The 20,979-nt window shown below is 45.3% G+C and overlaps 1 protein-coding gene across 10 annotated transcripts in view; it reads right to left on the reverse strand.

The window, feature by feature from the left end:
- Window positions 1-20,979, reverse strand: part of myo9ab (myosin IXAb) — a 215,046-nt gene that overhangs the window by 141,256 nt on the left and 52,811 nt on the right. For 9 of the 10 annotated variants that reach the window (XM_064930470.1, XM_064930469.1, XM_064930466.1 and 6 more), the window contains exons 1-2: window positions 13,129-13,972; window positions 4,490-5,498 (exon numbers count right to left, since the gene is read on the reverse strand). In XM_064930470.1, the coding sequence (XP_064786542.1) occupies window positions 4,490-5,498; window positions 13,129-13,154 (1,035 nt within the window). In that variant the 5' untranslated portion in view covers window positions 13,155-13,972. Of the gene's footprint in view, window positions 1-4,489; window positions 5,499-13,128; window positions 13,973-20,979 lie in introns of those variants that run through there. The other variant, XM_064930471.1, reaches the window with a different exon arrangement.

Raw genomic sequence — 20,979 nt, forward strand, 5'->3', positions numbered from 1 at the left:
AGTCCATCAGCCCCCAGCTAAGGTCAGTGTGTTAGCTTATTCAGACTGGGAAGGGTTTGTGGTTGGCCAACACAGTACGAAGAAAGATTTGGGCAGCCATTTAGATTTTTTTCCCTCTTCTTTAAAAAAACAACAACTTTGGAACATTAGGGTGTCATTGGAAGGATGCGGGGCATATAGATACCGACGGTGTTTTGACGAGTCAAGGGTCCGTGTAAAAATGAGGCAGCGAGACACGCAAATCTTGGGAACGTCAGGTGATTTGCATGAGGAGATTGCCCTGCGTTGGGTAAATTGAGCACTTTCCTTCAAGGGCAAGCCTGACCAATTAGCGTGGTCTGATCCCAACTAGATTCGACCTCCTAAAGTAGGGTCTGTCTGAAGTAGAGATTAGCTGGTTGTCACCCTGGGGAGTCCTTCCAGGAGAGCTAAGCGAATGCTAACTGATACTGGATCCCTACTATAGTCTATCGGCTGTCTGCATACCGTCTGCATAGAGGGCAACTTCAAAATCGTAGCCAGGCTACATGATAGGAACAATACCACACCTGCAGCGCAGTTCTCAGTCAAAACGGTGCCATCTTGGAGGGCTCAAATCAATGTCGGGATATACTTTTATTCTCCTAGAAATAATCAGGGACAGGAAACTATCGATGGAATGAATGCTATTGAATGCCATACAGTTAGTCTCAGAGAGGGGTCTTTCTCCTTCAAGAGATTGCAATTAAACAGGCAGAGGTGTAGGGGCGGTATTTGGGGCCTGTGGCAAACATTTCTCGTTTGAGTCACCTGACTGATTAGAAAAACATTGTATGACACTAGCCACACTTCTTTCCCATCATCCCACAGTGTTCCTGTCAGCACAATATTGATGCACTCTGTGCCGTCATGCCTCTGTCATTGGGGCTCTGAACGCAGGTCAGATTACGCACGGCTGCAGTTACTGGCCTCTACGGTGACACATTAAAAGGTTTTTTTATGGTAAGTAATGATTACTGGGACATTTGGGGTGAAGCGAGCTGTTAGATGATACTGCTGGCATGATGTCATGCTGTCGGTCATGGCAATGGTGCATTGGTGGAGAAGAGTAGACTGGAGATTGTGGTTTTAGTTGTTTTTGGAGTGCAGGCTATGGTGCCCTTCACCGATAAGCAAAGTCAATGTCAATCACAGTGAGTTAGTGTCTCTAGTCTACCGCTATGGTTTACCCACAGCAAGGGTGTAAAACAGATTCAGGCCATGGTTACAAACGTGTGTGTGTGTGTGTGTGTGTGCGCGCGTCTGAATCTCTGCTCTGTTTTTCCTGGAAACCAGAGTAGCCAACATTCCCACAGATAAGATAAAGATGACTAACTTGGCATCAACCTGAGATGCAGTTAACCCACACTACATGGTAACAGAATGTAATGCGTGTGTGTGTGTGTGTGGGGGGGGATACGCTGCACTGCAGGACATGAGGGAAGAGAGCGAGAGGAGGGCAGGCTGCTCTCACCAGGGTGTCCATGTGCTGGAATGAAGACCAGAGGCGTATTGTTCTCTCAGGAGTGAAATGGCAGCAGATTTTTTGCCTCCGCAGCAGAAGCGCAAGCGTCAGGTCAAGGCAACATCAAAAGGCACAGTGTGTGTACATATGCAGTGAAGTGTATGTGTGCCTTCATCTGTGCATGTATGCGTGGATACAAACGTGTGTGCGCGCGCCTGAATCTCTGTTCCGTTTTTCCTAGAAACCAGAGTGGCCATTATTCACACAGATAAGCATGTATCCAAGTTAAGATAAAGATGACTATGTACATGTGTACGTTACATGAGAAGACGAGTACAGGAGGAGCCAGAGCAAGCGCCACCGGGCAACACAAGTTGCTAGCATCCAGCTAACAGAGCAACACTTGCCGCTCTCCCCAAACTCCCACAACCTACCAATGGCAGTGGCCGATAAGCAATCTCACAGGGCAAACAATTCAATGTTAGCCCAGGCCACTTGACAAGCCACTTCAACAATGCACCACCAGCAGCTAGATTAACTAGACCCGTCTGAGCATCTGACCGAGGCAAACGGGTCTGTAAATGGCATGATTATAGTGGAGGCCGGCCAGAAGAGTCAGTCTAGTAGTTCCGCTTCTACAGCTCAGATTGTAAATCGGTAACCTTTTTTACCACAAACTGCTCGACACCGGTCCAGCTCAGCGGGACAAAGAATGTCAGGCCTCAAAGTATTCACAGTTTGCCATTGATACCTCCTGGAATAGGGAGGGGAAGTTGCCCCTAGACGCTGATCTTGGATCAGTTTTGCATTTCCCCCACTGGTGGTTAAGATTAGGATTGGTGGAGGGGAAGCTGATCCCAGATCTGTACCTTGGGGAAACTTCCGACCAGAGCGATACATTCTCCACTCGATACCGCTGCTACTCATATCAAAGAGAGACTGGGATGTTCAGCTGGTTAAGAGAAAAAATTGCATGTCATTACTATCGACTTCAAGGTATTTATTCAAGGTCTGTTATCTTCTGCTTATAGACTAGGAAGTAGGAGACCGACAGCCTACAAAAGCATACTGTAGAAAACAAAAAAATAGAAGAACTGCCACATTGGAATTGAGAGCCGGACAGGTGTTCAGATTCATCCATGTCAAGTATCTACACCTAGTAACTGGTTCACGCTGACGTATTACTTGCCTGGAGGATATCAGAACTGGTGAACAAGCCTTAGCTCATAACTCTGTTGTTATCCAACACAAGATTCTAAGTTCAAAGCCCTTTTAAATGATAAAAAAAGGTAAATTTCTCTCTATTCTCTTTCAACGGAAGACTCGAATAAGGTCTTACAAAAATATGTATTTATGATTTCCTGAGGACTACCGGCCCCCTTATCCCTAACTAACAAGATCCGAGGCCTGCTTTGCAGCATTGGGTCCACATGTGAAGCACATGGTGAGTGTGCACATTCTACCATGACCGCGCTGTATGTGCATCAGTGTTCTTGTGTCGTGACTCGTGGCAGACAAAATGGCAGCTGGAAAACAACAAACTCACTTTGTAACGAGCACTGAAAGGCAGTCACAAATCAGACTTGAGTAAAATTAGTGCCCTTTAGTAGTCCTTGGCTTTTTTTATACATCAAAATCTAAATGCATAAATCGACTCCTAATCCCATCTTGAGTAGGCCTTGCTGCATTAAGGTTTTCTGAAGAGCTATAAAAATGTCCAAGCACGGTTTCTAGGTCAATAACGTATATAAGCATCAGCTCATATGTTCCGGTAGCAGATAAATATAGGTTCCGCATGTCGAGGCATTCCAATCTCTATTTAAAACATGTCTATAATCCACGGTGACATGCTTCGTCTCATGGCTAAATACACACGGCTGCTAGTGAAATAACATATTATACTGGGCTTTCATGTCGCACTTCCTCCCTGTAACCATGACCTATAAATCACAACACATAGTTCCGCTTTTGTACTTCTGTATGTAGCACAGTGAGCACCCACCCCCCCCCCCACCACTTCCCTATGTCTTACTGTCACAGCAAGCTGTCAATAATTTGTCTCATTTACAGTTACGCTGGACAGCATATACTCTACAACTTCTAAAATCTTAACTTGGGACGTGCTCACAGTTCCAGATTTTCTTTCACTTAACCCCAGGATGTGGGCGCTCAGGTTACACAATGATTCTCTAGCTGATCCTGCCCTGTATTTGGTACGTCAGGTCAGGTCACAGTTGTAAATGAGAACTTGTTCTCAACTGGCCTACCTGGTTAAATAAAAGGTGACATAAATATAATTAAACAAATAGGTCGCAGCTTCACCAATCTGTCTTCCATCACCTCTGCCCACACAGCACGTATTGTTGTTGCTGCTTTCCTCTTCGCCATCATTGTTTTGGTCTTGCTGAGTGTTCATTGCCTATTGGCAGTAGTCCTTGCCCAATCGCGTCGTAGCACTGCTCATACTACAAGATGCACAACCAGCATTTCTGAAATGTCCTAAAACTATTTTTTATTAAAATCGGGACATCCGACAGGGGTCTGGAAAACTGAACAGCCATTGTCGGTGTGTCCATGACCCACTCAAACATGAGTCCCAACATACTGATCCTAGCCAAAGTTCATAGGATTTCACCCCGATAATGAAAATTAATCTGGGATGGCAAAAACATGGGTGGCGAAATCATGAAGTGTATACCTGGCATTAATTCAAGTAACAAGGAAGAGGGTATCACGACATGAGGCCAAGAATGGGATAAAGAAGGACGAGACAGTAAGACATGACAATTTAGGCTAAAGTCACGACTGCTAGTTTATCCTCACTTTCATATGATATGTAACCCCTCCACCTGCCTTTCTACCACCACCCAGTCAGCAGCCATGACCTGTATTTCACAAAACATCGATCACATTCGCACTTGTGTATGCAGAGTTGGAGCCTCTCCCCCACACACAAACACAATATTAAAACCCCACAACCAGTCAACAAACCAATCAAGTCCTTACCTCTAACACAGGCCCCGCCCCCAGGATGATCTGCTCCACCCCGCTGGCAAATCCCTTCTGGCTGAGGGCGGTCAGGTGATGAATCAGGAAGTTGGTGCTCTGGGTCTTCCCCGAGCCGCTCTCGCCGGATATGACGATGCACTGGTTCCTCCGTCGCTGCAGCATGGCGTGGTAGGCCACGTCCGCCACCGCGTAGATGTGCGGCTCCAGCTTGCCCAGCGCATGGTTGTCGTACATCTTGACATACTTGGGGTTGTAGATGGGTAGGAACTGGAAAGGGTTAATGACGATGAGGATGGAGCCGACGTAGGTGTAGATCTTCTCCTGGCGGAAGCGCGTGCGCAGACTCTCCAGCAGGGCGCGCTCCGTCAGCTCGGGGAGAGCGCACAGGTCGGAAGGGTGCTCGCCCCCTGCGGGCTGGGGCAGGAAACCCCGTTCCACCATACGGCGGCGCTCCTCGGTCACAAGCAGCCACATCTGGAGACTCCCCCCATAATAGATGGAGCCGTCCAGGTTCTTCTCGCGGAGCAGGAAGCGGTAGTCCTCGCCACTGCCCAGGCCACAGCGGTTCTCCAGGGCGTTGCGGGGCCACAGCATCATCCGCTGGACGGGGCAGTCGCTGGGGTTAAGTATCCACTCCTCCCCGCCGAACTCCTTCACCTCGGCTAACACGTAGCATTTGGTACCATCCAGGCTCAGGCGCTCCAGCAGATGCTCGATGGCCTCGGCAGCCGTGGTGCTCTTGCGGGCGCCCACGGGGCAGTAGATGGTTCCCTCGGCCAGGGCACCCGGGTAGACGCGCAGGGTGAACTCCTGGTCCTCCAGGCGCCGCCGCATGCTGCCGCTAGCCGTGTTAGCCGCCACATTGGCATTAGCGTTGGTGCTAGCATAGCCGCAGCCGGCATCTTGAAGGCTCATACTGGAGCAGCAGGTCCCATCAGCGCTGGCTGCCGCTGCTGCTACTGGGAGTTCTTCTCTGGGCCCGGGGGACTGACTCAGGACATTCCAGCTGAGGAGAGAAGAAGAAAAATAAATATAAAATATATATAGGAAAGAAGAGAGAAAAGTTAGAGGCAGATGAACAACATGATGGGAGAGGTTATAGATTGTACATTTTATGTGTCACGGGCTTTGTGTGTGTCATATTCAAGATAACTGCTATCTTGTTCTAGAGAAAGTCACAAAACAGAGAGCAAAACCAAGTAATGCCTTATAAAAAATGTAAAAAACTCCAGACAGTATGAGTGTTACAAATTTCTAAGCCACTGGGCCCTTGTTTATCTGAGCCATGGACCGTGTGTGTGCTAATCCCAGTGTCCGTGTGCCAAGATTAACAGCTGCCAGCGTCCACACAGAAGTGTCTCTAATGAGAACACAATGGCTTAATTCACCACTTCCCTGTTGATACTGGATAGACCGAGTGCTCTCCACGGGCCACCATTCACCACAGAGAACACTGTACAAGTACAGAGACTAAGCTACGCTTAGCGACTAGCATGTCAAAAGAAAATATTCTAACTCCACAGCTAAGGCGACAGAGACCAACGTCAAAAACAATTGCTGACATCGGTCATTTATGTATCCAATTTCTTTAACCAGGTGAGTCCTATCGAGACATCTCTCATCAATGGAGCCAACATTTAGGCAAAATACTATGCAAGACTTGTGGCAAATTGTTCCCTTAAATTAAATATGAGATATGAAGAATTTGGACTGAGGGCGTTAGTTTCGATCAGATTTGCTTTATCTTCATCACACGGTTGATTAGCTGAGGGCATTTCCATGTAAAAGGATCCATGAGCGCCAACATGTGAAGTTTATAGGAGCATGTCGAATTAGGTGCCAAATGAAAGCGAACAGTCTGTATGTTTTTTAAATGAAGGCATATATATAATGTTCAACCATTTTCCATCCTAAAAATTAGGAACACGCAAAGACTAGTCTTTCTAGTCAAACAGATGGAAAAGGGGTTAAGACAACATCTACCAGGAAAAGTCTTAAAAGAAATTAGAAATACATCTAAAAACACAATAATGTTGAAGACCCCTACCAACACTTATATTTAGTTCTGCATTTTTTAAGAAACATGGCTTTGTATATCCATTACCAAAACCCCACATATCTTTTCTCTCCCTCACGAGGAGGGAGGATAATTAAAGTCCATAGAAGTAACAAGTAAAGGTAGACCGACCAATTAGGCACAGTATTTTTACTGAAATCAATTTTATTTAGGAATTATGAAGTGATTAAAACTCCTAATTCTGATCCCTTGCCACACAAAAACAAGAAATTTGAAAGGACAGGCATCGGACTATCAGAACAAACTCAAAAAGATGAATGGTTTCACGCTAACAACATTAGGCCTCAAAGCAACAACTACGAAGCAGTACAGCGTGTTTCCAGGAACTACCATTTCTATTTACAGGTGTAGGTTTTCATTCGGCTGAGAGAAATGAGCGTGTCATTTGTACATGGAAAATTCCTCAGGGGAGAGAGATCTGATCTGCTTTTCTTTAGATTGAGCCTCAAAGGTAGAGTGGATGTCATAACTACTAAGCCCCTCTCCGCATTAGCTCATGTCTTTCTACGGTATGGTTTCTCTCGCAGCCTCTTTTGTCTCTTCGTTTTAGCCTCCCCTTCCCCCTCTCTTCTCGCTCTGCAATTGCCTCCTGCAGTTGGCAGCAGGCCAGCTGCTCTCTCAGGTGCCTGTCCGTCTGACTGTCTGTCCGTCTCATCTGAACTGTGCTGCTGTGTCTCCATTGTCTGGAGAGATCTGCGTCTGTAGCTTCACGGGTCGCCTCTCTTTATCACACAGACAGGAGGAGAGAGCGAAAGTGAGCGGGAGATTAACTGAGACAACATGAGAGAGGGAGATACACAGGGAGGAGGGTAGAATGAGTGAGTTGCAGAGGAGAGAAATGGAAAGTGATAGAGCGAGAGAGACACATGACAGGGATACAGAATTGGCGCGGGCCCTAGAACAGTCTGCAGCCCCCGGCCTCACCCTACTAGAATCTGAAGTCAAACGTCTACCGTTTGCTGATGATCTGGTGCTTCTGTCACCAAACAAGGAGGACCTACAGCAGTACCTAGATCTTCTGCACAGATGATTCTGCCAGACCTGGGCCCTGACAGGAAATATCAGTAAGACCACAATAATGGTGCTCCAAAAAAGGTCCTGTCGCCAGGACCACAAATTCCATCTAGACATTGCTGCCCTAAAAGCACACAAAACGATACATACCTTGGCCTAAACATCAGCGGCACAGGTAACTTTCACAAAGATGTGAACGATCTGAGAGACAAGGCAAAAAGGGTATTCTATTCCATCAAACGGAACATAGAATTCAACATACGAATTAGGATCTGGCTAAAAAATACTTGAATTAGTTATAGAACCCATTGCCCTTTATGGTTGTGAGGTCTGCTCACCAACCAAGAATTCACAAAAAAATAATTCGGGGACAAACACCAAATTAAGACTCTACATGCGGAATTCTGCAAAAATATCCTCTGTGTACAACGTAAAACACCAAATAATGCATGCAGAGCAGAAATAGGCCGATACCCGCTAATTAACAAAATCCAGAAAAGAGCCGTTAAATTCTACAATTCTACAACCAATTCCCAAACCTTCCATAACAAAGCCATCACCTACAGAGAGATGCACCCGGAGAAGAGTCCCCTAAGCAAGCTGGTCCTGGGACTCTGTTCACAAACAGACCCCACAGAGCCTCAGGACAGCAACACAATTAGAACCAACCAAATCATGAGAAAACAAAAATAATTACTTGACAAATTGGAAAGAATTCACAAAAAAACAGAGCAAACTAGAATGTTATTTGGCCCTAAACAGAGAGTACACAGTGGCAGAATACCTGACCACTGTGACTGACCCAAACTTAAGGAAAACTTTGACTATGTACAGACTCAGTGAGCATAGCCTTGCTATTGAGGAAGGCAGACCTGGCTCTCAAGAGAAGAGAGGCTATGTGCACACTGTCCACAAAATTAGGTGGAAACTGAGCTGCACTCCCTAACCTCCTGCCAAATGTATGACCATATTAGAGACACATACTTCCCTCAGATTACACAGATCCACAAATTATTCGAAAACAAACCCAATTTTGATAAAATCCCTTATGTACTGGGTGAAATATGACCTGTTGCCACAAGAAAAGGGCAACCAGTGAAGAACAAACACCATTGTAAATACAACCCATATTTATGTTTATTTATTTTTACTTTTTGTACTTTAACCATTTTGCACATTGTTACAACACTGTATATATACATAATATGACATTTGTAATGTCTTTATTCTTTTGGAACTTCTGTGGGTGTAATGTTTACTGTTCATTTTTATTGTTTATTTCACTTTTGTTTATGATCTACTTCACTTGCTTTGGAAATGTTAACATATGTTTCCCATGCCAAAAAAGCCCCTAGAATTGAATTGAAACAGAGTGAGGAGATGTAAAGAAGACCACTTCAGCACATCATCATAAAAACATATTCCGTCTACTCGCCTCAGGGGCCTGTTGCACGCTGCAGTCTCCCGAGAGAGACAACAGGGAGAAAGAGAGGCCCCCTAGAGAGACACTGACAACCTGCCATTCTGTTGTTGGTTCGTAAAAAAAATAAAAATGTCTGGTTTGCCTTCGCACAGCGCTCCTCAAGCTACGTCACGACGTCCATCTACTGTGCAGTAACATGGGAGGCCCTGTCAAGAGCCTCCATCAACCCTGCTCAGTGAGTCATTACTGGGGCTAAGTGAGTTGTGACTGTTGCCAACACGTCCAGTTGTCTCTGAGCTAGTAGGAGAACCCCCACACTGGGGATAGAGATTTGTCAATGAGGATGGATGACAAAGGGGGAGAGGGGGAGAGAGAGCGAGAAAGCATGCAGCTGGTTACTGATAAACAACTGGGGTATACCACTCATATCTCTGTCCTCGTCTAAGCATAGTGTTTCATTGTTCAGGCTTACGTCACAATTACTCAGAAGTTATTTCATTTTTTTGTACCCCTTTTTCTCCCCAATTTCGTGGTATCCAATTGGTAGTTACAGCCTTGTCTCATTGCTGCATCTCCCGAAAGGACTCGGGAGAAGTGAAGGTCGAGAGCCGTGCGTCCTCCGAAACACGACCCAACCAAGCCGCAGTGCTTTTTGACACAATGCCGCTTAACGTGGAAGCCAGCCGCACCAATGTGTCGGAGGAAACACAGTACACCTGGCCTGGTGTCAGCATGCACTGTGCCCGGCCCGTCTCAGGAGTCGCTAGTGCGCGATTGGACAAGGACATCCCTGCCGGTCCCCCTAACGACTCTGGGCCAATTGTGCGCCGCCCCATGGGTCTCCCGGTCGCGGCCGGCTGCGACATAGCCTGGAATCAAACCCAGAATCTCTAGTGGCACAGCTAGTACTGCGATGCTGGGCCTTAGACCGCTGCTCCACCCAGGAGGCTACTCTGAAGTTGTAAATGCTAGCTTGGATGAGTAGTGTAGTTAGGTGAGCATATAGCCTCATGCAAAATGTGATGAGATTGTGCTGTAACAAAAAAAGCCCAAGCCTGAGCGTGAAGAGAGACTAGGGTTCTCGAAGAGAAAAATAAAGAAAAAAAAATACCCATGCAAAGTTCAATCCTGCAGCAAAGAAAAAAAGGAGGAAAATCTGTCAATTGGGCCACACTCCTAAACTTGGCTCCTGGGTGCACTGAAATTAGATGACACTGACCCCAGCCAACCTAGCTGCCCACCCCCAGGGAGTGGGGGAACAGAAAATCATGGGACTCCACATATGACAGTAAACCAGACCACTCTAGCCTGGAGACTGGAGAGAGGCCTGACCTTTCCTGCCTACAGGAGCCACAGCATGGGCGGATAGAGACCCGGATACAATAAGACTGGGAGGCTGGTGGGCCTTGAGAAAAACAGGCAGCAGTCACCAGAGCCAACAGAAAGATGTCTGGACAGTAGGCAGGGTCGCGGTTGATGGATGGACCGAAAGGTCAGCGGTCAGGGTAAGGAGCCAAGGGGGCATACCAGCTCAGGCCCCGACAGGCTCCCAATGTTAATAGCACCTAGCTCACCACTGTTTGGGATTTACTCCATTTACTGTCAGGCACCTCTGTAGCCAGCTCTGTGCAGTGGAGGTGAGGTCACTCCAGCCTGGAGTGCTGGTGCTGGACAGGTGGTGGTCCAACCTAAGCCTGAGGGACAGCGAAAGCTGCACGGTGACAAAGACTTTGTCAAGGGGATTGAAGCTTCCAACCCCAAGCTATAAGACCGCTCAATAGTTAACCAATCGCTATAAGATCTGACCCGTTTTGCACTGACTCTTGACTCATCACAAAATGCCGTTACTGTTTATTATCTATCCTGTTGCCTAGTCACTTTACCCCTACCTACATGTACATATCTACCACAATTACCTCGCACCCCTGCACATCGACTATGTACCAGTACCCCATGTATATAGCCACGTTATCATTACTCATTGTGTATTTATTCCTTGTGTAATTATTATTCTATTTTTTGTTCTTCTCTGCAATGTTGGAAAGGGCCATAAGTAAGCACGTCACTGTTAGTCTACACCTGTTGTTTACGAAACATGTGACAAATAACGTTCGATTTGATTCGGAGCACCATGCTCGCTGTTCCGACAGAGCTCGAGCCGATTACAACAACCTCACTGCTAACCCGATACAGGTAGGGGAGGAAGAGAACGAGGGGGGGAATACATGTTTTTTTTTTTTGTCTTGTTTTGTCACAGTTCCGTCAATGTAGCTGACAGTGTGGGGTAGATAACAGAGATAACGTTGAGCCGAAGCTCTTATGTGGATGGGGGATCCTCATTGATGTGGCTGTAGGCATGAGGGCCGTAAAGCGAGACATAAAGACAGCTCTTAATGAAAAAAGGAGCCCATTTATCTGACAACTGACAGTTCACCACTAGGTCACGGGGGGGTTCTTAGCTGTTGCTCAGGTCCGTGTGTGTGTGTGTGTGTGTGTGTGTGTGTGTGTGTGTGTGTGTGTGTGTGTGTGTGTGTGTGTGTGTGTGAGAGAGAGAGACAGACCGACAGAAAGAGACCGACAGAAAGAGAAAAAGAGAGACAGGAATCCCCAACCACACTAGGCTGTTACCAGAATGTCTGGCCAAAGAAAAATCCAGATTTCAACAAACCACCAACTGATATTCAGAGTCATCCTGCACTTCCGCCTCTCCTTCAGTAACATCAGCAAACAGACCGTTCAGTTTGTGTTCTCACCCATACAACATCTGCATTCCACAGCCTCACACATCAACCTCACACTACTTTTGCGCTTAGTGAAATACACTAAAAGGTTGACATTTACATTTCCTTATTGAAATGTTTGATCAAAATCCCTGACCACAGAAGAACTCACACACACTTCAATAATCTTCATGTACTTTCACGCACTCCTAAAAAATAAAATGTGGTTTCTGATAACATACAGACTGACATTGCCAAAAATAGATATCCTGTACTGTATTCTTCATCTAGTCTACTTGACACCAAAATGATGGATTTCCAATCCAAACCTTTTCAACTCTCCTTTCAAACCCATTTTCAAGCAGGGGTTGGAACCAAAACGATTTTCAAATCGTTTTGTTCCGAACAGAACCATAATGTTTTTCATTCCACTATTCCGATCAGCAAAAAAAAAAGAAGTTTTGAACCGGTTCGAATCCCAAAAGAGTAATGGTTTAAATTGTTCCTTTCTGTTCCTTTTTAAACCTCAAATCATTTTTTTAAATATTTTTTTTAATTTTTTACATTTAGCACATTTAGCATAACATTAAATTACTTCACCAATTAGAGTGGAGAGAGAAGTTTGCAAGCTATAGTTGTTAACATGCATTGGACAGACAAGTGTAGGGCACGAGATGCGACTCGAGAGAGTGAAGGAAACTTGGCATCTTGTGATGACATGCATTATCTGAATTAGGCCCACAGAATTATACCTACGGAGGAGCACCTTTCCAAGAAGGAGCTTTGAATGTCTCAACTTCCAAGACTTGGCTTAATATGGACCAGAGCTCGTTAGCTAGCTAGCTAACAAGCGCGTGTGTGCAAAACACGTCTTACCTTGTTGTAGTTAATAAATCCAATGTGAAACGTGACAACTATAGTAACCTTAACTAGCATTGAAAAAGTGAATCCATTCTCCTCTAAATACAAATCCCACTCCCTAATTTCACACATGCACAGGAAGAGAGTTTCGCTGGCAGGCAGACTGTCATAAGTGACAGAGTGAGGGCTTTGCATAGGCGCATTGTTGCATTTTTTTGTGGGTCCCCAAAAATATATCCCAGAACCCAAAAGAACATTATTAACTGGTTGCCATGCCTTCAAAATAATGGTTCTGTTCCGGAACACTATAGATCACTGTCGTTCCCGGTTCTCATTCTGTTCCTCGAAAAATGACGTTCTTTTCCAGTTTTGTTCCCTGAACCGGTTCCAACCCAGGTTTTCAAAGAAGAACAAAGTCCTATAGCCCTTGCAAACTGCTACACTTGTCCCTTGAGTGAGGTCATACAGTACTTATCAAGATAAATCAAAATGATTTGGCCTTGTGATAGGCAGCAATAGACAAAGTTCCAGCTCCACTTACCCTTTGACCTGCAGAGTAACAGGCATGAGCCAACAAGAGGAACGTGAACCCTGCAGTTACAACCAAACCACACAGCTCAACAAGGCAAATCCTGCCGGAGTTCCACGGAAAATAGTCTCAGAGAGCAGTCTGACGTTGGTTGGGAATGAGAGCGTACTAGAATACAGCAGTGATGATATCAGCCTCAGACATTGTTGGGAGTTTACGGGAAGATGAAGTTTGGTCGTGCAGTTTACGGAGGTCTTTAGAGAATAAAAAGGCCTTCAAAGACGTAGGCTTCCAGGGAATGTCCGATGAGGATGTGAGCAGGAGAGAATTCCTGAATCCATCAGACTAGCACGGTTGACAGGAACTACTGCACACACACACATCTTCCAGGAATTCCGTGCGCGAGGAAAGAGTGCAGAGTCATTCAGAGTAGGAGAGTGTGTTTGAAGTATGCATGTACATGCGTGTCATCTCCAAAGGAAGGACAAAGTCAAAGATTCGTTAGCCAATCTAGCTTTGTTCAGAATGTCCGCAGTGACTAGAGATCCACAGAGGATGGTCAATGAAGTGACCTTGCATTGAATCTTGAACAAACACTCCTTTGACGCAGAGTCAACATCCTTAACCAACTCCAGTCCAATGTAGAATGACAAAAATCCAGAAGCCCAGATTGTGTACAAATGAGAGATTGCTTCAACAAAAACACACACAAAAAAAAGAGATCCTCACTGGTCAAAATCAGACCGCCATGAGGACATACTCATCTGCAAAACAGACACGCAGCCTTTTTCCCCTCACGTCCCTCCTGCACTCCTTTTCTCTCCCTCTTTCCTTCTCTCTCTCTCTACCTCAGCCCTCTGTCCAGGGAATGACAGGGAAGTGAGCGTTTGTGTGTGGGGTTTGGCAGCAGAGCTGGAGGGAAAGGGGGAGGAGAGGGGGAAGGGATGAGGGGGAGGGAGATCTGTTGTTTCCTGAAATCTGATCGCAGCCAGAGAGAGAGAGTGAGGGAGAAAGCGTGGTGTGACTAGGAGGAAAGTGAGAGAGGAAAGTGAGAGAGAGGAGAAAGGAGAGAGAGATGTTATCAAAGACTGAGGGTGGGTAAGACAGGGGGAACGACGGAAATTGTGTGGCGCGCGTGCGTGCGTGCGCGTGCGTGTGTCCGTCTGCTTGTGCTCTTGCAAGAGCAAAGAAATGTGCACACGTGCGTTTGTGTGCGTGTGTGTCTGCACACACGCACACTGAGCCCCAGCCCAGTCGGGTCGATAGATCTTGGGGAGTGAGTGTGTGACAAAGACATGGTGCAGAGCAACAGAGCAGCTTCCCTTCTGTGCTGCTACAGTACCACACTCCCCAGGGGATATGACATCACCCTGGCCCAGTCTGGCCTCAGCCCTGGCTGTGCGGCTCACTGGCTGACACAGCCGCCTCCCCCTCCCCCCCAATCGACAGCATGATCCACCCCCAGCCAAACAAATCACTCCCTCCCTCTCAACCACAAGACCCACACCACCACGCCTTAAAGATGAAATCCTTAACGGTGAAACTGCCACGTCTGTTTCGGATATGACAACAAAAAGTTACTGCAATCAGCGAACACAGATTTCGTCCCCCCACTCGACATCATTGCCGGCGTAACAGAACAGCAGAATAGGTACCGCAATTGTTTTTAGCCCACAAAACGACAACAAAAACATGCTGAGGGCGGAGAGTGGCGCCGTTTCCCTTATGGAAAGACCACTGATGTGATATGATTGGATTTAAGCCCCCCTCCTCTCTCCTCATCCTCCCAGTATCAGAGACCGTCTCTGTTTCTAAGGCCCAACACAGAAGCTCTCATTCCTTCTCTGACCTCCATCCCTCGCTCTCACTCTCGTGGTCTCATAGCAGACCGCAAGCCAATCTCTTTCTCCATCTCTAGACTTGGTTCTCGTTTCTTGTCCCGTCAACCCTTAGCTTTGTTTACTCTCCAGTCTAGTTCTCCCCCTACTTATAGTGGTGGAGAGAATACAGTAACTCCCAACATGGGTCATGTATACAATTAGTTAGATAGATTAAAAACAGACCGTTTGGTTCTCTGACGACCATAGCCTGTGGAAAAGTGAAATGACAGTAATGATTAAGGGTCATTCCGTTTGATTTCTATCACTTTTTGACCGCACCCCTTTTGATTTGAACAAAACATTTCATACATATTTGCCCGTGGTATAAATGGTTAGAAAGTCACTTTTTGGAGCTGAATGCCAAGAATATTTAAGAAGTAGCGGTGCTCCAAGTTGACCCATTTTTATGCCCCCACCCTATTATAAAGACATACACTACATGGCCAAAAGGATGTGGACACCCCATGACTTTTGAATGAGATGTTTGACGAGAAGGTGTCCACATACTTTTAGTCATGTAGTGCTACATGATCAAAGGTATGTGGACACCTGTTCATCGAACATCTCACTCTAAAATCATGGCCGTTCATATGGAGTTTGTCCCCCTCTTTGCTGCTATACCCTCCATTCTTCTGGGAAGGCTTTCAACTAGATGTTGGAACATTGCTGCAGGGACTTGCTTCCACTCTGCCACTAGAGCATTAGTGAGGTCAGGCACTGATGTTTGACAAATTAGGCATGGCTCGCAGTCTGTGTTCCAATTCATCACAAAGGTGTTTGATGGTGTTGAGGTCAGGGCTCTGTGCAGGCCAGCTCGACAAACCATTTCTGTATGGACCTCCCTTTGTGCATGGGTGCATTGTCATGCTGAAACAGGAAAGGGCCTTCCCCAAACTGTTGCCAAAGTTGGAAGCACAGAATCATCTAGAATGTCATTGTATGCTGTAGCGTTAAGATTTCCCTTCAATGGAACTAAGGGACCTAGCCCGAACCATGAAAAACTCAGACCATTATTCCTCCTCCACCAAACTTTACAGTTGGCACTATGCATATGGACAGGTAGCATTCTCCTGGCATCTGCCAAACCCAGATTCATCCGTTGGACTGCCAGATGGTGAAGCATGATTCAAAGAATGCGTTTCCACTGCTCCAGGGTCCAATTGCGGCGAGCTGTACACCACTCCAGCTGACGCTTGGCATCGCACATAGTGATCTTAGGCTTGTATGCAGCTGCTCGGCCATGGAAGCTCATTTCATGAAGTTCCCGACTAACAGTTTTTGTGCTGACGTTGCTTCCAGAGGTAGTTTGGAACTTGGTCGTGAGTGTTGCAACCGAGGACAGATGATTTTGATGCGCTATGCACTTAAAACTTCGCGGCTGAGCCGTTATTGCTCTTAGATGTTTCCACCACACAATAACAGCACTTACAGCTGACCAGGGCAGCTCTAGCAGGGCAGAAATTTGACTGACTTGTTGGAAAGGTGGCATCCTATGACGGTGCCACGTTGAAAGTCACTGAGCTCTTCAGTAAGGCCATTCTATTCCTATGGAGATTGCGTGGCTGTGTGTGCTCGATTTTATACACCGGTCAGCAATGGGTATGGCTGAAATAGCCAAATCCACTAATTTGTATATATAGTGTGTGAAAACATTAACATCTGACATGGATTATCTATGGAATTGTGCAGCCTGCCAAAATAAGTTATTTTCTTATTTGAAAAATAATTAAACACACCAACATCTGTTTTATCTTTTTAAGAAACTCACCTCTCAGCAGTAGAAAGTGAAAGGTTTGGGCGAGCTTGGGATGGATTGGCCTGCTCCTCCGCCTAGTCCTCAAGATCCAGAGGGGTATCAATTATCATTGATAAAAGAAAAGTCCCATTAAAGTCTACAGAAATTACTACAGACCAAATTGTATTTTTTTAAATGGTAAAAAGACACCTGGCACAGGAAAAAAAATAACTTTACTGATTTTTTTACTGTCCAAATGAAGATGACCCAAAGTTCATTAATGACCTTACACCATCTGAATGTAACAGGAATATTATATGAGGCGGGGTGATTTTAACCGTGTGCGGGATGCAATTTTAGACAAGTCATCAACTATGTCCTCTTCCTAACATGTCAAAGGTATTAAACCACAACATCAAAAGAGATGGGTCTATGTGAACTGTGGAGATAAACATCCAGCTGACATCCACAACTCATATTCAAGAATGGACTTTTCTATTGTAAAATGTTCTTTGATTGACCATTTCTGAATGTATATATTCCTAAAATAATTACGGACCATAGCCATTAGTCCTTTATGTTTAAGCTCAAAGATCTTATGCCAATAGCAAAAACATGGTGATTCAACACAATGTTACTTGGTGAGATATATGAGGGAACACTCCTTATTTCAACACACAGATAACGTGTTTTTGGAAATATATTCATGCCCCTACTTTCTTTAAAAAAAAAAGTATCTGTGACCAACAGATGCATATCTGTATTCCCAGTCATGTGAAAGCCATAGATTAGGGCCTAATGAATTTATTAAATTGACTGATTTCCTTATATGAACTGTAATCATTGACATTGTAGCAAATTTGTATATTTTTGTTCAGTACATTTCAGAATGTATTTTTGAAATACATATACATTTTCTGATGCAATGTGATATACTGTATACATTTAAGCAAGAAGGCACGAGGGGGTGTGGTATATGGCCAATATTTACGGCTAAGGGCTGGTCTTGGGCAAGACGCAACGCGGAGTTGGTCATATACCACAACCCCCTGAGGTGCCTTATTGCTGTTACAAACTGGTTACCAACGTAATTAGAGCAGTAAAAATAAATGGTTTTGTCATACCCGTGGTATACGGTCTGATATACCACAACTGTCAGCCAATCAGTATTCAGGGCTCGAACCACCCGTTTATAAATAGTGACATACATTCCAACCTAATATTACTTATGTAAAATGTATTTAAAATGCATTTAATAAAAAAACATTTCACATGTATCCAATTTTTTTCTTCGGAAATGGTATTTTAAAATGTTGAATTATTTTGGTATGGGGTGTGGGTATGTTTAAACTTTGTGTCGCAGTCACCAATGATGCGAATGATAACCGTGTTCTGGTAAAGATGGAAAGGCTTTCCCAAAAACATGAGCGCGACAGAAAAATCTATAACAATACAACGGTCTCTGGCTAGTTAAAGGGTAACTACACCAACATTTTAAATTGGTTAGATTTTTTCCCCAGACCTCAAAAGTGGTTCCCTGATGTGGTTTCATCATTGTTGTGGACATAGAAAAACAACAAAATTGGATTTTCTATTTAAAAAGTGTGATTGAGATTGAAAACCTGCATTTAAAAAATAAAACAGTAAACACAATTTGGGGAAAAACTAAATGGAAACAGGCAAAAATATAAAAACAGATTTTCGGGGCCTGCTACACACACAGCCAACATCTGGATGACACGTACAGTATACCTATTTTACTGCGATAGATCAATCTAGTATACGTACCAAATGTACATTTTAAATACTCATTAAGCTTTTAGAACGGCTTGCAGTTGCAGCGCCTCCAAAATAATGATTGACAGTGAGCATGTTGTACTAGACAAGACAGCTGAACGGCCTGAGGCTAAAGCATCTCGCATAGTCCAACAAGTGTACACGCGGTCGTGTTCTAGAAGAGATAACATGAACATCATAAGCCATCTGAATTAGAGGAAATTTGCTGTAAACTGCAACATTTTCTCTGAGCCTCATGTCAAAATGAGTAGAATTGCAGGAGACTTGCTATACAACTGCACATTTTTTATTATGCCCCATGGCATAGAAACTACACATTTTTTATTATGCCCCATGGCATAGAAACTACACATTTTTTATTATGCCCCATGGCATAGAAACTACACATTTTTCATTATGCCCCATGGAATAAAAACTGCAAATTTTTCCTCTTTGCCGCATGTTCATAGGACCCAGAGAAACTGCGGTACGCCTATCTGCGTTGGTTGGGAATTTTGGGAAGGTGCGCGTTCGGGCTGTGCATCCCTCACTGATGGTGCTCTCAGAGCCATGCAGCTATGTCACAATGGGACACTGGACTATCGGGTCTGGGAACTCTGAATTATGCTTTACTCTTCCCTGCCTCCACTTCTTCCCTCTGACGTCCCTCTGTGCCCAGACAAGCCAACTCTGCCTGGGTGGAATTGACGGATCGATAAGTGCAGTAGAGTGCAGTGAAGTGAGCCATTATTGATCGGCGCTTACGAGAAGAAAATTTAAAAATGTAATCCTCAGGGAGGCGGATATTTGATCTCATCAGAGCTCTCCCTGAGGCTCAGTCTGACTGACGGAGCCGTTCTGATGTAGCCTGAGAACACGTCCCATCACAGGTCTCAGATCAGCCCTCTCCCTGAGGCTCAGTCTGACTGACGGAGCCGTTCTGATGTAGCCTGAGAACATGTCCCATCACAGGTCTCAGATCAGCCCTCTCCCTGAGGCCTAGCCTGACGGAGCTGTAGTATACGTACAGAAACACCACGTGCCCCGTAAGTAAAATAAGCAGGACACGAATGAGAATAAACTCACAACCCAGATCTTTCAATAATCTCTCTGGTTCACCATCTATTGTATTTCACCAGGAGAGTCAGTAAAGAACAAATTGTTACTTACAAATGACGCACCTACCGCCGGCCGAACCCACACGACGCTGGCCCAATTGTGCGCCGCCCTATGGGACTCCCAATCACGGCCGGTTGTGATACAGCCCGGATTCGAACCAGGGTCTGTAGGGACGCCTCTAGCACTGAGTGCCTTAGACCGCTGCGCCACTTAGAGCGCCCAAACAGTCTCAGAATAGAACTCAGAGCGAGCTGCTCGCGACACTCATAATGAATCTTCGACATCTGCAGCAAAAAACTCAATGCAGTTTCTGCATTTCAACTCAGGCCATCGGCGGTAGGTGAGAAAGGAAATGTTTCACTAAAGCTGCCAGTACAGAACATTGGATCAACCTGCGGCCAGGAAGGCGGAAGGAAAAGGAGAAAACCATCAGCCACATGGTTCAGTGTGGACCAAAGACAAAATAAAGGTATAAGTTTCCCACCGTTCTTCGATGCCGTTTATTATGAATAAGCTAAACGAAAACATCATTACATTTAACGAGGTGGATTTTGTGTGTTCTAATCGAGGCGTGACGGCCTTTCACGCCCCCTTCGCTGTCAGATGAAAACCCAGCTGGGACGGAGGCAAGGACACGTCGGCTCTCCCACCCACGATCAGCCAAGCCAACAGAAACACTAGTGTGTTTTTAGAGGTAGCTTTACCGTAACTTCTCCACCCAAACACGAGAGGAACTTGCCACTACTTTGGCTCAGTGACGTGGGGTGAACTTCCGGGTTCCAGAGAAGCTACTGTGTAGCTCTAAGAAGAAATGCAACGACGTAGCATACATTCATTGACTTTGGCCAACCGCCGTCAAAAAGAAATGTGGATGCTGTTATTGAACTTATTGCACAGTTACAATAAAACAAAACAATCCTGTAAAAACAGTCATTTCAACAAAATGGCAAGACATGTCGCCGGCATTGAGACAATTATATTTCTCCATCAGTTTCCTGTTTGTAAATCATGTGTCCGGTATGGTATCATTTCCTGATTTTGGTCCCATACTCAGCCTATAATCAATAGGCTGAGTATGGGACCCCATTTGTTTAGTTTTGACCCAATGCAGCCCCGAGCTGAGAAATACTTTTGGATGGACAGCTGCTCATACACAACTTGTATGCTAGAATTAATGACCAGGCCATTTGGGGAGTTCAAAGGGAAGCAAATCTGGCCATAATAACAGACACCTCACAGTGTTGGACAGAGCAGAATCAAACATGTCACGACCGGCAGTGTGTGTGTGTGTGTGTGTGTGTGTGTGTGTGTGTGTGTGTGTGTGTGGTGTCGGGGCTAGTTACTTGACATTGG

The sequence above is a fragment of the Oncorhynchus masou genome, chromosome 22, assembly GCF_036934945.1.
Source record: "Oncorhynchus masou masou isolate Uvic2021 chromosome 22, UVic_Omas_1.1, whole genome shotgun sequence".
In the NCBI taxonomy this organism is placed as follows: domain Eukaryota; kingdom Metazoa; phylum Chordata; class Actinopteri; order Salmoniformes; family Salmonidae; genus Oncorhynchus; species Oncorhynchus masou.